Source organism: Megascapheus bottae, chromosome 23 (assembly GCF_031878675.1).
Source record: "Megascapheus bottae isolate mThoBot1 chromosome 23, mThoBot2.hap1, whole genome shotgun sequence".
NCBI classification, from domain to species: Eukaryota; Metazoa; Chordata; class Mammalia; order Rodentia; family Geomyidae; genus Megascapheus; species Megascapheus bottae.
In genome coordinates, this window is record NC_143531.1 from 5143923 (window position 1) to 5159867 (window position 15945).

Sequence of the window (15945 nt, forward strand, 5' to 3'; positions counted from 1 at the left end):
TTAGAGGAAAGAGGAAAGGGGACTGTAACACAGCACCTAGCCTGATGGATCTTCAGTGCAGAATACCAGAACCAATTTGTCTTCTCACCCTCAAAGGTTCAGATGAAGTTTGTGGATCCCCCAAAACATGTGCTTGTCTTTTAGTGGGTTACAGCTTATTACTCACTGAGTTAAATATAAAGACTACTGCTAATCATTTAAGCACCTAGGGGTTCATGCAGAGATTTAGGGAAAGAATGACACAGGGGGTTGAGGAGAAATTAAGAAAAGTCTCCCAGGGAGCAAACTGATCTGACAGGAAGAGTGTGTGGATGTCAAGACAGACAGCTAGTAGCACAGACCCAGGAAGGGAGATAAAAGGCCTTAGAAACCTTAAAACAAGTTCCTCCTTTATTATTATCATATTCATGCATTTACTTATTTATTTTTGAGACAGTATCTTTTCTTTTTAATAGCCCAGGCTGGTCTTGACTTCACAATTCTTCTAATTAGCCACAGAGTGGGTACTAGGTGTGAGCCAGGTACCAGGTGTGAAAGGAGGCCCACTGGATAAAGGGCTGGATTTTCAAAAAAAAAACAAAAACCAAAAAACCTGGAAAACCACATCACGTCTGTAAAGGTGAAATAATTTTCCATCCTAGATCATTTCCATCCTTGAATCAAAGCCTCCAGAATGTGGGTGGTTTCCTTCCATGAAGCCAGTTGAGACTTATTGCAGAGCTTCCTATTTTCTCCTTTCTGTCTCTCTGTCCCTCTGTCTATCTTTCTGTCTCTCTCTCTCTTTGTTTTTCACACTGACATCTAAGAGCGCTCCCTCTCCCTCTCTCTCTCTCCCTTTCTCTCTCTCTCTCTCTCTCTCTCTCTCTCTCTCTCTCTCTCTCTCTCTCTCTCTCTCTCTCTCTCTCTCTCTCTCTCTCTCTCTCTCCCTCCCTCCCTCCCTCCCTCCCTCCCTCCCTTTCTGCAAGTAAGGTAACGTTGGACTTTGTTGTTTGATTTACTTGAGAAATGATACAAAAAGAGAAACACAAAAACTAGATTTAAAAAAAAGTAATAGGGAAAAAAAGTGAGAAGAGAGCGGGGGCGGTGACCACAGAGAAGAAGGAATTTTGCTTCACAAACAACAAAGACACTGGCAGGCCAAGCAGTGGGAGGTAACAAAGAAAATGATGGAATGAATGTCACCAGGGCGTCTTTCATTCACCTGTGTCTGTGTTCAGCCTGTGTATGAAACCGGTAGGACCCTGGGAAACCAAGGCAACAGGAAGCCTTGGGGAAATGTTAGCCTGGGGTGGGGCAGGGGGAGGTGATGGGAGGCTGGGTGCTGAACCTTCTCTCCTTGTCTGCAGCATCTGCCTGGGGTTGGAACTGTTCAGCATTCCCCTTCCACATCTGGAGGGCAGGCAGCCCCAGGAGGAGAGACCTGAAATGGATCACTGCACTTTGACATCCTTCAGCAGTCAATACATGTAATATAATATCGACCTGATTCCATCTAAGAGAAGTCACGCTGAGAGTGACCCATGAGAGAAAAATAAATACTGATATTCTGCTCTGCCTTCATACATTTCCTCTTTCGTCTCCATTTGATCTTGACTGATTAAAAATAACTCTCCATTGTTTGAAAAGTTGTTTTTCTTTTTAAAGCAACACCCAGGTTTTACTATACCATCATTTTGCTTAGGCAAAACCAATAAACAAACAGCCTTCTATAGTAATCCCATCTTCTAAGTTCCCAGACAAGGCCAGGGAAGAGCTGAAACAACGCTGGCTGCTCTTGACTATCCAAAGATCAAGGTCCTTATTTACTTAGCAGGCACAATTTATTTTCTTTTATATTTCCTAAGCATTTGAAGGAATTTCTTCTCTACAGGATGATCTCCATATGCTGGTTTCAATTAAAAGTGATGGAGGTTTGTCGATATGAACCAGCCAACATTCTGAAATTATCAAATCCACCCCCCACCCCAGGGAGAGATCCTAGAAGAACAGGCGCCCTCTAATTGGCATCCACGATGCAAAGTCTTGACTTCAGAAACTACTTAAAGAAAATTAGAATGACCACAAATGTGATCATAGTAATTTTTTTAAAAACCAAACCTTTAATGGTTCCTGTACATTAAGCCATTTGCATAGATTATTTCTAACCCTAAGAACAAATCTCTTGAGACTTGGTGCTGACACAATCCCTGTTTCATAAATGAGAAAACTGAGAGGCACAGAAAACTAATGAGATTGAAAATATTACAATCTATTCTCTCTGAACAGCAGCACAGAAAAACAATCTGCAAGGATCTGTGTAGATGCAGGTATTTGCCTTAAAATATCTGCATTGTTTTCAAATGGGAAACTCATTTGATTTATGCATAATTTCAAGATCCATTTTCTCAAATCGATTGAACTACATCTTGATGAGTAATGGTTTCTGCAAATGCTTCATGAAAGTCAAGAATGAAAAGTTGTGTCAGTCACCAATGGACCGTGTCTGTAATCCCGGGTAATCCAGAGGCTGAGATCTGAGGATCACAGTTCAAAGCCAGCACTGGCAGGAAAGTCCATGAGACTCTTAAGTCCAATGAATCACCCCAAATCTGGAACTGGAGCTGTGGCTCCAGTGATAAAGGACCGGTCTTGAATGAAAACAGGAAAGAGGCAGTGTTCAAGCCTCACGTTCAAACCCCAGTCCCAGCACTAAATAAATAAAGTTGCGCCACAGGCAATAACGATTATAAATTATTTTGTCTAGATTTTTGCTCTTAATTTTTCATTTCTGTATTTGGACTAAAGACAGCTATTTTCTCCTCCAAGTCGAAAAATAACAGTGAAGATGTTGGAAAATCTCTTAACTTCATGATTACTGGGTACAGGTAATTGTCTCAATGCACAAAACTTTGCAAAGTCTTATAAAATGTATTATTATTTGATTATTTGGATCTCAGATTCCTCACCTGCACAATAGTTTTCCACCTGCAAAAACATCAGCAAATTTATTTCCTATAATACTCCATTTTACAAATGATGAAAATGAGGCTCAGAAAAAATGTGTTCACACTTATCAGCCCTGAAATGCTTTGATATCTTCAGTGAACCAGTTTCCAAACAATATTTTTAAAATATCACTTCATTTTTAAGAAGAACTGAATTAAGACATACTAGAAAATAAAATAGAATTTTTCTTTGCTCTGGGTCTGACATTGAGGTCAACATAAACAGGACCTAGGTATCAAATTCTCCTCAACACTCTTTAAATTCTTTTTCTCTCCCTGTGAGAACTCATTTTACAGAGAAAAGAAAGATTACCTTAATATTATTTTTAACCAAACCTCTCTGTAAGAGGCAAGATAATCTTCATTTAAACAAAGTGTTCTATGAAAAGCTGAATTGGATGAATAGGAAAACCACAATTCAAAATTAGAATCTTAGGGCAGTTTATTAATTGGTTCATGAAGAGAAAATAACTACATGGCCAGGCTTCCTTTGGGAAGAATATCTCTCCATTTATACTCCATAAAAAACAAGAATTCTGCTGGGTGCCAGAGGCTCACACCTAAAATCCTAGTTACCCAGGAGGTGGAGATCTGAGGATCATGGTTCAAAGCCAGCCCTGGCAGTACGTCCATGAGACTCTTATTCCAATTAACCCCCAGAAAACCAGAAGTGGAGATGTGGCTCAAGTGGTAGAATTGCTAGCCTTGAGCAAAAGTGCTTAGAGAAAGCGAGTGCCTAGGTCTAAAGTTCAAACCCAGAGCTGGCACACACAAAAAAGAAGAGAGAATTAGTGCAGGATGACATATACCATCTAATTATATATACACACATATATTTGTATCCTCACATTTAAACAATATTGAAATCTTGGAAGTATGAAGAATAACCCGATATATCATACAGGAATTTGTACCACTGAGTTCAAAGACATTTCTTCAGATCATTAAAAGAATTGTTGACTTTCAAGATGGTTCACAGCTCTATGTAACAGACAAAGAATATGCTAAATTTGTTCAGTTTTTCCACCATGAAAAAGTGACCCTAAGCCACTGGTCACCTGACAAACTTTTAAACAATAAATAGCAAACTGCTTTTTAACAACGTTTTAAAAATAAATGAATGAACCAGAGAGAATGCTGTGAAAAGAGTTAAGGACGTCTAAATTAGATAATTTGACTGAAAATTACGTAAGTGTAGTACTCTTTTCTCATTATTTAAACTCATGTAGGTAAGACCCTTACATATTTAATGCAGTGCATTATCTCTGTACAAGAGGAAAAACAATCAAGTTTAATGTTTCCAGACCCGTATGGCTATTACTTTCTGTACCATGCCAGCTCAACAAAGTAGACTAGGATAGTTGTTCCAAAGCTAACAGCACAGTTAAAGTTTCCAAATCTTAAATTATGCATTTGTGTGTGTGTATGTGTATGTGTGTGTGTTGGTGGGTGATTCATGGATGAGCGGGTGTGTGTATATAAATTCCAATATTTCCAGTGTACTCTGCATTTATAACAGAGACAGCTTTCCAGGTTCTTCAGTCATTTGAACAAAATCCAGAACATTCCATTGAAAGGCAGAGTAAAGACATCAAAGGTCCCCCACTAAACAACAAGTTGTGTTACGGTTGCAGAACCTGGCACCATGTTTTCATTCCCTGAATAAAAACATTCTAGAGTAATATTATAAAACAGGTTGGAGGTGTTCTAACTCACAGATGTGCGTGCCATGGTTCGGTTCCCACAGCTGTCATGCTAGACAGGACAATGTAAAAGGTGTCAATTAGGACCTGATCCTCATTTCCCAGCAGAAGACCCACAGGATGCTAAGACCTATCTCTGTAAAGAGACAGACAGCCCAGAACTAAATTCACCCATTTCTAACTGCTATGACTTGAATGTCATAGCGAAACTTAGTGCTGGTGTGGGTATCAGTGGCTCACACTTGTATTCCTTGCTACTCAGGAGGCTGAGGTCTGAGGATTATGGTTCAAAACCAGCACAGGGAAGAAAATCTATGAGACTCTTATTTCCAATTAATCACCCCAAAACTGGAATTGGAGCTGTGGTGGAGCATGAGCCTTGAGCACAAAAACTCAGGGCCAGCACTCAGGCTCTGAGATCAAGCTGTAAGAAAGAGGGAAGGAAGGAAGGAAGGAAGGAAGGAAGGAAGGAAGGAAGGAAGGAAGGAAGGAAGGAAGGAAGGAAGGAAGGAAGGAAGGAAGGAAGGAAGGAAAAAAGGGCCTTAGTTTGAACTTTAAATGCCACTGTGAACATGTTGGGTTGTGAAGTGTGACCTTAACAAGGTCATGAGGTTATTGTTTTTTAAACTATTTCAGTCAGTTGTCCTTGGAGTGGGTTAATCAACTATACTGTCTTGTATGTGAAATTCTCTATCATGATATGATACAGTTGACAGGGCCTCGCCACATGTCCAAACCTTGATATTGGGCTTTATAATATCCAGAATGATGAGAAGGAAATGTCTTTAAGAATAACCCATTCTGGGGCTGGGAGTTTGGCCTAGTTGTAGAGTACTTGCCTAGCATGCATGAAGACCCGGGTTTGATTCCTTGGTACCACATACTTAGAAAAAGCCAGAAGTGGTGCTGAGGCTCAAGTGGTAGAGCTCTAGCCTTGAGAAAAATCCAAGGACAGTGCTCAGGCCCTGAGCTTAAGCCCAAGACTGGCAAAAAAAAAGAACCTATTCTAAATTCTACTCTGTGCAACATAAAAAGCAGGAAGTAACAGCCAACTGAATTTTGACAAAGGTACCAAGAAAATGGTGGAAGGATAGTATCTTTATAAAGTATTGGCAAAACTATGATATTCACAAACAGAAGAATAAAGCCAGACTGTTATCCCTTATCATGTAGAAAAATCCATTCAAAGCAGACTTAAATGTAAGATCTGGAACCAGAAAACTGCCAGAAGAAGCAGGGAGAAAGCTCTATGATGCTGGACAGGAAAATGGTTTTCTGGATATGATCTGAAAAACACACATAACAAAAAAATAAAATAAAATGACCAGTGGGATTACATCAGACTGAAAAGTTTCTTCACTACATTGGAATGAGATCATCTGTAAAATGCAAGAAAGCGGATATTCAAGACACGTGAGAAAATCAATCTCAAAAGCAAGAGAACAACTCAGTTGAAATTTGGGCAAGAGATATAAATACCGATTCCTCAAAAGAAGACTACAATAGGCCAACATGAATTGGGGGGTTAATATCTATAAACCATCAGGAAAATGCAAATGAAAACCTTTATGAAATTCACTGGGTTAAGAAGATTATGATATATAAGATGAATGAGTTGGGTGCTGGTGGCTCAGACCTGTAAGAGTCTCACAAACTTTCCTGCCTGGACTGACTGGGAACTATGATATTCAGCTATTAACTTCCTGAGTAGTTAGGTTTGCAGATTTGAGCATTAGAGCCCAGCTGGGAGTTCTGAGATTTTCTTGTTTGTTTGCTTTTGTTTTTTTTTTTAAATAACCCCCCAGACTGCTTTGTTGAATAGGTATGTTAGTTTCGTTCTTGCCAATGGAATAGAAAGGTTCCCTTTCCTCCATATTCTCATGGACAGCAGTTACCTTTCATCTTTTTACTTATATATGCTGGCACTAAGGTTCATGCTCTCTGGAATATTTCTGTTTAAGGGTGGTGTTGTATCATTTGAGCCAAACTTCCCCTTCCGACTTTTGGGTGGGTAATTGCAGATAAGAATCTCTGAGCCATAGTTCCACAATCGTTAATCGGAGATAAAGGTCTCACACTTTCTCATTCGAGCTAACTTAGAACCATGATCTCTAGTTCTCAGAATCCTGAGTAGCTAGCATGAACAGGCATGAATCACGGGGCCTGGCTCACTGACCTTTGTTTCTGGTTTTGTTTTTTTGTTTTTTTTGTTTTTTTTTTACAATTAATGATGTGGTTTTTTTTTAATCCTTAAGGAGAGTAAATGTTAAGTTTTGTACCACAAACTAAAAAGTACATAAAGTTACACAGCTGTACATTAGCCATCCAGCTATTCCATCATTTCTACATTTTTCCAAACATTATGTTGTAAGTCATGACTAATGCATACAGTTTTAGCTGTCAATTTCAAATACATAAACACAAGAAGATATAGTTAATGTATGAACGCCTGGCACTTGTGCTTCTGAGTCTGGCCTACTTCCTAGGGTGGTCTCTAGTGCCTTTCACTTCCCAGAAAATAACATGATTTCATTCTTCATGGAATGAGGATTTATGTGTATATATATATATAATATATATATATATTATCCATTCATCACTTAACAGACCTCTGTGTGGATTCCATACTTCAGTCACTGGGAATAGTGTTTCATTGAATGGATATGCAGGTGTCTCTAAGGTACCCTGGTTAGGTTCTGTCTGGTATCTTCCCAGGAGTAGTATAAAAAGGATCATATACTAGTTCTAGTTTAGCTTACTGAAAAATTTTCACACAGATTTTCATAGTGGCTGGACTAAGTTACATTCCCACCAACGGTGCAGCAGGTTTTACATTTTCCTACATTCCCACCAGCATTTGTCATTTGTGTTCTGGATGAAGACCGCTGCCACTGGGGTGAGATGGAATCTGAAGGTTTGCACCTCTTCATGTCTCATGTGTTTACTGACCTTTCATAATTTTTTGGAGAACTGGGCAATTCATTTGTCCATCTATTTATTAGGTTACTTGTCCCTTCTGTGTTTTATATCTTTGAGTTATTTGTGGATATAAATCATTTGTCATCACTATGCCTCCTTGGCACAGGTCGAAACTTTCTCAACAAGGACCAAGAAACACAACAAATCAGAGAAAGGCTGGATAAGTGGGACTGCATTAAACTGCAGAGCTTCTGTATGGCAAAGGACATAGCTAGCAAATTAATTAGGAAGCCTACAGAATGGGAGAAGATCTTCACTAACCATACAACGGACAAAAGCCTCATATCTAAAATATATCAACAGCTCAAAAAATTGAATCAATCCAAAACTAATCTCCAAAGTAACAACCATCCCATTAAAAGATGGGCCAAAGACTTAGAGAGTCTTCTCTGAAGAAGAAACAAAATGGCCTATAGACACATGAAGAAATGCTCAACATCTCTGGTCATAAAAGAAATGCAAATCAAAACAACTCTAAGATTCCACCTCACTCCAGTTAGAATGGCCAGGATCATAAAATCTAATAACAACAGATGCTGGAGGAGATGTGGCCAGGAGGGATCACTACTACACTGTTGGTGGGAGTGCAAACTCATTCAACCACTATGGAAAGCAGTATGGCAGTTCCTCAAAAGACTTAACATAGAGCTCCCCTATGACCCAGCAATTCCACTACTTGGCATTTACCCAATCATCCAGAAACAAGGACATACTAAATCCACTAGCACAATGATGTTCATTGCAGCACTATTTACCATAGCAAAGATATGGAACCAACCCAAATGCCCCTCAGTTGATGAGTGGATCAACAAGATGTGGTATTTATACACAATAGAATTCTATGCTGCTGTCAGAAAGAATGACATTGCCCCATTTGTAAGGAAATGGAAAGACTTAGAAAAAAATCATATTAAGTGAAGTAAGCCAGACTCAAAGGAACATAGGCCCAATAGTCTCCCGCATTTGTCATAAACAGTAGAAACTTTGGGTTCCCCTAGCAGAGATTTACAATAGAACAAAATCTAGAGACATTAGGACATATAGTACAACACTAAATGTAAGGAACTCCAAGTTAAGGAAACAAAAGCCATATAATGAGTGACTGTTGTCCTTAATGTACTATGTTATCTCTCATCTCTTTTGCCGTCCCTTGGTTATCTCATACTGTTACAATTTTTCACCTTGTTATCTGGTATATTTTATATGTGCTTAATTGGTTATTTGAAATTGGATAGGGAAGGGGGAAATCAAGATAAGTGGGGGGAGGGTGGGAGGGAAATGGGGGCCATGTCATGAGAAAGTTTATCAATGTTTGTGAAGTTATGCACCTTCTATCTGGTGAATATAATGTAACCCTTCTGTTAATCACAATAAAAAAAGAAAAAAATACATCATTTGTCAGATAGATAGACTTCCATTCTATGACATGGTGAATCTTGTAAAATAAGAAAAATAATTTTTCATAAACCCACTACTTTCAGGAAACAAAATCATGCTAGTTTCTAGTCTGCTTCTATTGTATTTCTTCAATTATTTGTTCTGAAATAATTCGCATGCCATGATTTGACCTTCCTGTACATGATAACACACTTAATGTGAGAATGAAAAGTAGGTTTTGCTTAAAGAATGAAAAATGTCTCTCTACTGTAGTCGATTTGGGCAGCTGTCACTTAGACTCGTCAGACTAAATAGAAGTGGTGAGTTGATGTAAAATGGTAATGGAATTGACTCGACCCAAAAGAGATATGTGGTCATTGTGTCACAAACATCAGAGCCAGACTTGCTGCACCGTCCTAACTGTAGCCTGAGGAAGTCAGCCTAAAAGAGGGAGCTGTAATCCTAGCTACTCCACAGGCCTCTGCCTCTGCCTATGAGGATCACAGTCCACAGCCAGCCAGAAGAGGAAAGTCTGTGAGACTCCAACCAACTATTCAGAAAAAGCTGCAAGTGGTGCTGTGGCTCAAGGAGTCGTAACATTGAGCACAAAGAGGCCCAGGGGTAGTGCCCAGGCCCAAGTTCACACCCCAGGACCAGCGAAATAAAACCAAAAAAGGACCTTAAAGGAGAATAACCTCAGAGTCCCCTCATTCTATGGGAAAGAGGATTCAAGAAATGCCTGGTATACAGTAAACATCAGGCCCAAGTTTTTTTGTTTTTTGTTTTTTAGTTTTTTGTTTTGTTTGCCAGTGGTGGGGCTTGAGTTCAGGGCCTACACACTGTCCTTGGGTTTTCTCAAGGCTAGAGTTGTACCATTTAAGCCACAGCACCACTTTCCGGTTTTGTTTCTATGCATGTGGTACCCAAGAATTGAACCCGGGTCTTCATGCATGCCGACCCCACGCACAAGTTTTTTCAGAAAAATTATCTCCAGAAGGTATAATAAAAGGCAATCAGAAGCCTATGGGAAAATAATATCCACGGTTATGACAGCGCTTCTGGGGAGGAAAATCCTCCCCAGAAGAATCCTAAAACAATGAAACTCAAGCCAGGTGAGCTTTGATACAAAGGATGAAGGATGAAGGAAGATAAAACAGCCAGATAAAACACAAAGCCATAGTGGGGATCTAGAAAGCTTATCCATTATTACCAGAGTTCTTCACCATTATCAGAGGTGAGATGAGAAGTTAACTGTAGGTCTATGAAATTATAACAAACCAAAGACCCATGGAGCAGAAAACCACACCAGTTGTCTCATAATGGAAAGATATAATTGTTTTGTTTCCATTCACAATGCTTCAAATGACAATTCTGCCACATAGCTGACAATTCTGCCACATAGCTAACATTTCTGCCTGGCACTGGATTTCTACTTCAGTTAAGTAAAATGTGCCAGCCACATGACAAAAGATTTCTCCGACTATGGGAATCTGGCCAGCTCTGCTTTTACAAACTAAGATAAATCAGAAAAACAAAAACCTTCATGTATGTTATATGCCAATCTATCATCCATCTATCTGCCTACTCATCCATCCTTCCTTCCAACCACCCACCTATGTACCTAAATACCTACCTACCTACATATCTTCCCACTGATTCAATCAAATCCCCAAGAGGGGAACTGTCTTCCTAAAAATGTTTACTCTTTAACATTTTTAAACTGATTCACAAATTCTCCAGTTCCTTTGACATTTAGCTTCATCATGACTTCATTCAAACACACACAATAAACATCTTAAAGTCCATATATTTATTTTTAGAACCCCCAATCTTGCACTTATATTATTTTCCCTCAGCCCCATTAAAAGAATGTTTTGTTGTCAATTATTTTTTTGTGCCAGTCGTGGAGCTTAAACTCAGGGACTGGATGTTATGCCCGGGCTTTGCCATTCAAAGATGGAATCATAATTCCACATCCAGCTTTTTGGGTAGTTCAATGGAGATAATAATCTCTCAAATTTTGAACTCATATCCTCATATCTCAGCCCCTGAGCCAGTGGTACCCAGCTCAATGTTTCTGAGAATAATTTTAGATTTGATAAGATCTTATTGAGTTTGTATTTTAAAGAAGTTGAAGCCATTGAATTTGTAGCGGTACTTATACTCCATTCTGTCTTTCACTGCTTTCTGTTTCTCTCTCTCTCTCTCTCTCTCTCTCTCTCTCTCTCTCTCTCTCTCTCTCTCTCTCACACACACACACACACACACACACACACACACACACACACACAAATTGAGGTACATATTCAAATGTTCTCCTGGTGATATTTTAAGACCTATAGCTCTGTAGTTTAACAAACTAGAAAACTATACAATCTAAGGGATTGAGGAAGATTGAACACAGGTCCAAGCCTACTCTACCATTAAACCAAGCTCTGACCAACTAGAAAATCAAAGCAAACATCTAGACACTTTAATAACAATCTTTTAAGACCCATAAACACATTACCTGGGTATTTCAGGCAAGATGGTTTAGGGGAATGCAAGACTAAATTATTTGACCCTCACACAGCCTAACAACCTCTCTGAATCCTGGCAATAAGAGAGGCCACCAACAGAGAAATGTGTCCACTGGATCCTCCCTAGTAATTTGCTTCAGTTCTTCAAAGCATCACATGAGGTGGTTCTACTTTGAAATCAGCATATTGATACTCTGTGCTTCAGGCCTGGCTATCAAGGAGCCACGGTAGAAAAACAGCTTTTGACTACTTCTGTTTCCACATTGCAATTAACAGGCAAGGGATGCCAAATTGTATAATGCTAGAAATGTAGAATACTTGAGCAAGATTGAAAGCCATAGGACATACAGTTCCAGTTTCTTCTATTATATTCTCCTTTCATACCCTGGGTGAATTCCTGCCCCTTCTACACAGACAGACAGACAGACAGACAAACAGACACACACACACACACACACTGCAGCAGCAGCGGCAGCGGCAGCAGCAACCAAGACAAGATCTGCAATTTGCCTACAGCCAAGTAGCAAGTTAGATCAGAGCTACAATTAGAACCCAAGTCTCAGTAACAGGAGTCAACCAGCCCACTGCTATCTCGACTTAGAACCTAGTCTGCTTCAGTCTCCAGCTTCTCCTAATGGCGAATTCGGCTTTCACAATTTATCGCATGTGGCTTGCTATAGAATCCTAAAAAAAAGAAAAAGAAAAAAAGAAAAATCCAACAAGGCCACCTTTTTTATCCTTTTATTGCTCTGTTCCAGATAGAAGACTCCGAGTGTATTCATCTCTTGAGCTCTTTTTTTACTTTTTCTTTTTATCTAAAATTAGTGATGGAACTGAAGATTCTCTACAAAACTTTCTGGCTCCAAACCCCCTGCTTTCCCTTTCTGTACCCTGCTTCTCACTCAGTGTCCACTAGGTGACACCACATATCAAAAGTTCTGGGATGGATGCCTGAGAAAATTTTCTTTTACTTCTAAATAAAAGCCAAAGAGAAGGAACAGCTATAAAGTCAGTGACCCACATATTTCATCAAGATCTAGATGCATTGCTAACAATTTTTTTCAAAGGATGGTATTCTCTTTTGCTATCCAATTTGCTTTCACACATTACTGCCGTTTCTTCTAAAATCAGGTACTTGCATATATTTTGTTAATGCATTGAAGCTGACTAGAAAACAGCAAGTCATCTTCAGCCTACAGATAAGTGCACTGAGCAGAGAAAGGATTTTACAGAAACAGGAGACATTTCAGTTATTCAGTGCACTGGGGAGCCAGCCTTAGTAACCAAGCCTTCCAGTGTCTGGGAATTAACACAACAGAAATACACTTGCTTGGCTTTTTGCAATCACTCTTTCAAAGCCTTAAAAGGCTATTATTCTTTGAAAGGCTATTCTTTTTAATAGATTTTTAGGACATTTCATCATACTTTTAAAAGCCCTTGCCCACAATTGGCCTTTTCGCGCATGCCAGATAAACACAATGTCACCAAGTTGGGTTTGTTTTTTTTTTTTTGCTTTTTTGTTTTTTAAATTAGAATCCTCAAAATATCTAAGTTATGCTTAAGAAAGTGACTGGAGCAAGAACTCAAGGGAATATTCTTATACTGCCTGCAAGAGACTCCCCAATATCCGGCGGGTTCATAGAAGATGATATAAAGAGCCTTCTTCATGGAAGAAATGTGAACCTCTCCCCTTCTCTTATCCATGTCCCCTATTAGTTACTTTATACATAACACATTCTAAGAAGTTTCTTTACAAGCAACCCACATCCTAAATAAGCTCAACGTCAGCACTTAAAGCAAGTTAATCCATGAATCTGCCTGTTTGGAAAACCATGCACACAAATCAGGGTGTGTGCGTTGAGGGGGGGGAGGGGGTTCACCCTCCTTCCAGCCCCAGGAGATGCGTACCCTTCTTGGGGAAGACGGCGGGTTGGTCCTTACCTTTGCGACTTGTAAAGGCTGTTTCTGTTCTTTGCCACCCTGGAGCCGAAATCCCCAGGGCGCCCCTCCAGTCATGGAAATGCAAATAAAATCCCCGGTGCCCATGGCTTCCCCAACACACACACACACACACACACACACACACACACACACACACACACACACACACACACACACACACACCAGGGAAACCTCAATCCACCCGCGTCCCCCCAAGCTGGCTGGAGCACAAGACAGGGGCACCGCTGGAGCGGGGCGCAGTGGGGCGCAGCGGGAGAGCCCTGCGCACGATGGCCGTGAGAGCGCGCAGCGAATGGGACGCGGGCCGGGCGTCGGGGGCCGCACCCCGGGTCCAGGACTCGGCCCACTCCGGCGTCACACTTCGCTCAGCCCACCACGGTGTGGGGGCGGGGGGGGGGCGTGGAGGGAGGAAGGCGAGTCCTCAACACATCAGCCAAAGGCCCCATTTTGGGTCAAGATGGTCTAGGGAAGGGAGGGGGTAGCCGCCCATTGCTTTGGCTTTTGTGGATGAAATCCCAGCACTGGAAAAGAAAAATGGGATTGAGTTTGGCTATAAATAAGGAGAGCACGCGGGAAGGTTCTTATCGCTGTGCCACGCGCGAGCTTCTAAAATAGTGAGCTCCGGGGACTCAGCTTGTTCCAATAAATATTTGGAGATTTTCCACATTGATGAATGAAAGCGCCCGAGAGGGAGATAAAGTGATTTGAGGTGATTACTTTTCTACCTTCAGCCTGCAGAATTAATCCCATAAGTGTGGAGGGGGAACATAAACATTAAAAAAAAAAAAAGTGAGGGTGGGAGGAGGGAAATGGGGACCAAGACATGAGAAAGGGTATAATGTATGTGAATTAATGCACCTTCTATCTGGCGAATATAATGTAACCCTTCTATTAATTACAGTAAAAATATATATTAAAAAAAACAACGCAGTCTACACAGTTCCTATTCTGAAAAAGTACTTTTCAGGACTAGAATATGTATTTAGAGAAGAAAGGATGGAAAGAGAATAAGAGAGAGGGAGAAAAGGGAGATTGAAGAAAGGGAGCGAAATAATAAAAGAGAGAAAGACGAAAGTCAGACAGAGAGACAGACAAAGATGGAGAGAAGTTGTACAGGGTTTGGGATAAATTAAATTAAAATGTATTTCATTTTATTCTTTTCTGCTGCTCTGGAAGCCTAATGTGAATCCCGTGGTCAGTCACTTACATATCATGTCACCTGTAAGTGTCTTATTTTTATGATTTCTCATCAAACGTTCTGAATCCTAGTGGTCCCATAGGAAAATACATGTTATATGAGTTTCAAAATACTTTAACATCTGAAATTTGCATAAAAACTACCAAAAATAAACAAAAGGGCCATGTTGACTTCCATATAATACTTCCATTTTTTTTCCTAGCACACATCCATGTAAAAATATTCTAAGGAAAGGGAGAACCTGGAGCCAGGATCTAGGATGACTTAATACCTTTAATACCAGTTATTCAGAAGACTGAGATAAGAGGCTCAAAGTTCAAAGACAATCTGGAAAGGAACATCCAGGAGACTCATACCTCCAATTAATCACTTACAAAAGCCAGAAGTGGACTTGTGGCTGAAGTGGTTGAATGACAAATCTAAATGACAACATCCAGACACTGAATTCAAGTCTTAGCACACACACACACACACACACACACACACACACACACACACACACACAATAGATATTCTATGTGATATTCCATCAGTGTCATGTCTACACAGGCTGCCTGTGTGATCCCGACTATGGGTGAATGTTTACTCACACCCTGCTCCTCAGAAGCCAGGCATGGCACATGATTTTATGAGCACTTCATTCCCAGGATAAATAGGACAGTGAAATTAGCGATTGCTGGACCTCTAGAAGGTAGCAAGGCCATATACGTTTTATTTGGTTCTCTTTGGAAAGGAAGGTAAAGTCAGATAGGAGAGGAGTTTTTGGAAGGTAAGGTTTATATGTCCTAAACTGGTTTCTTTTCTTGACAGAGTTGTGACAGGCCCCAGACTGCTAAAGAAATAGTAGAAGGTGTGGGGATATTTTGAAATCACGGTGTGTATGGTTCATCTTCATTTCAAAATCACCTTAGGCAAGTACATTTTACCCTGTTGAAACGAGCCAATCGAGAGCAGACTGTGAACCTGAGCTCAACCAGTCAGAGTAGAGGGGCGGGGCCTGCTGCATTAGGCCTGCTATCAGTGCCTGCTTGCCACATTTCTTGGCCTCATTGAGACAAAATAGTTAATCATCATCCTCATATTTATTTATTTATTTATTTATTTATTTATTTATTTATTTATTTCTGCCTGTCTCTTTTTCTTTCCTTCTTCCTTTCTTCCTTTTTGGTAGTGGTCCTGAGCTTTACCACTTGAGCCATAGCTGCACTTCTGCCTTTTGGTGG

At 40.2% G+C, this 15945-nt stretch overlaps 1 protein-coding gene across 1 annotated transcript in view; it reads right to left on the reverse strand.

The window, feature by feature from the left end:
* Synpo2 (synaptopodin 2) overlaps window positions 1-13724 on the reverse strand; it is a 128749-nt gene extending 115025 nt beyond the window's left edge. The window contains exon 1 of the mRNA XM_090356645.1: window positions 13504-13724. Coding sequence (XP_090212771.1) covers window positions 13504-13608 — 105 coding nt within the window. The 5' untranslated portion in view covers window positions 13609-13724. The remainder of the gene's footprint in view (window positions 1-13503) is intronic.
* Window positions 13725-15945: the final 2221 nt, after the last annotated feature.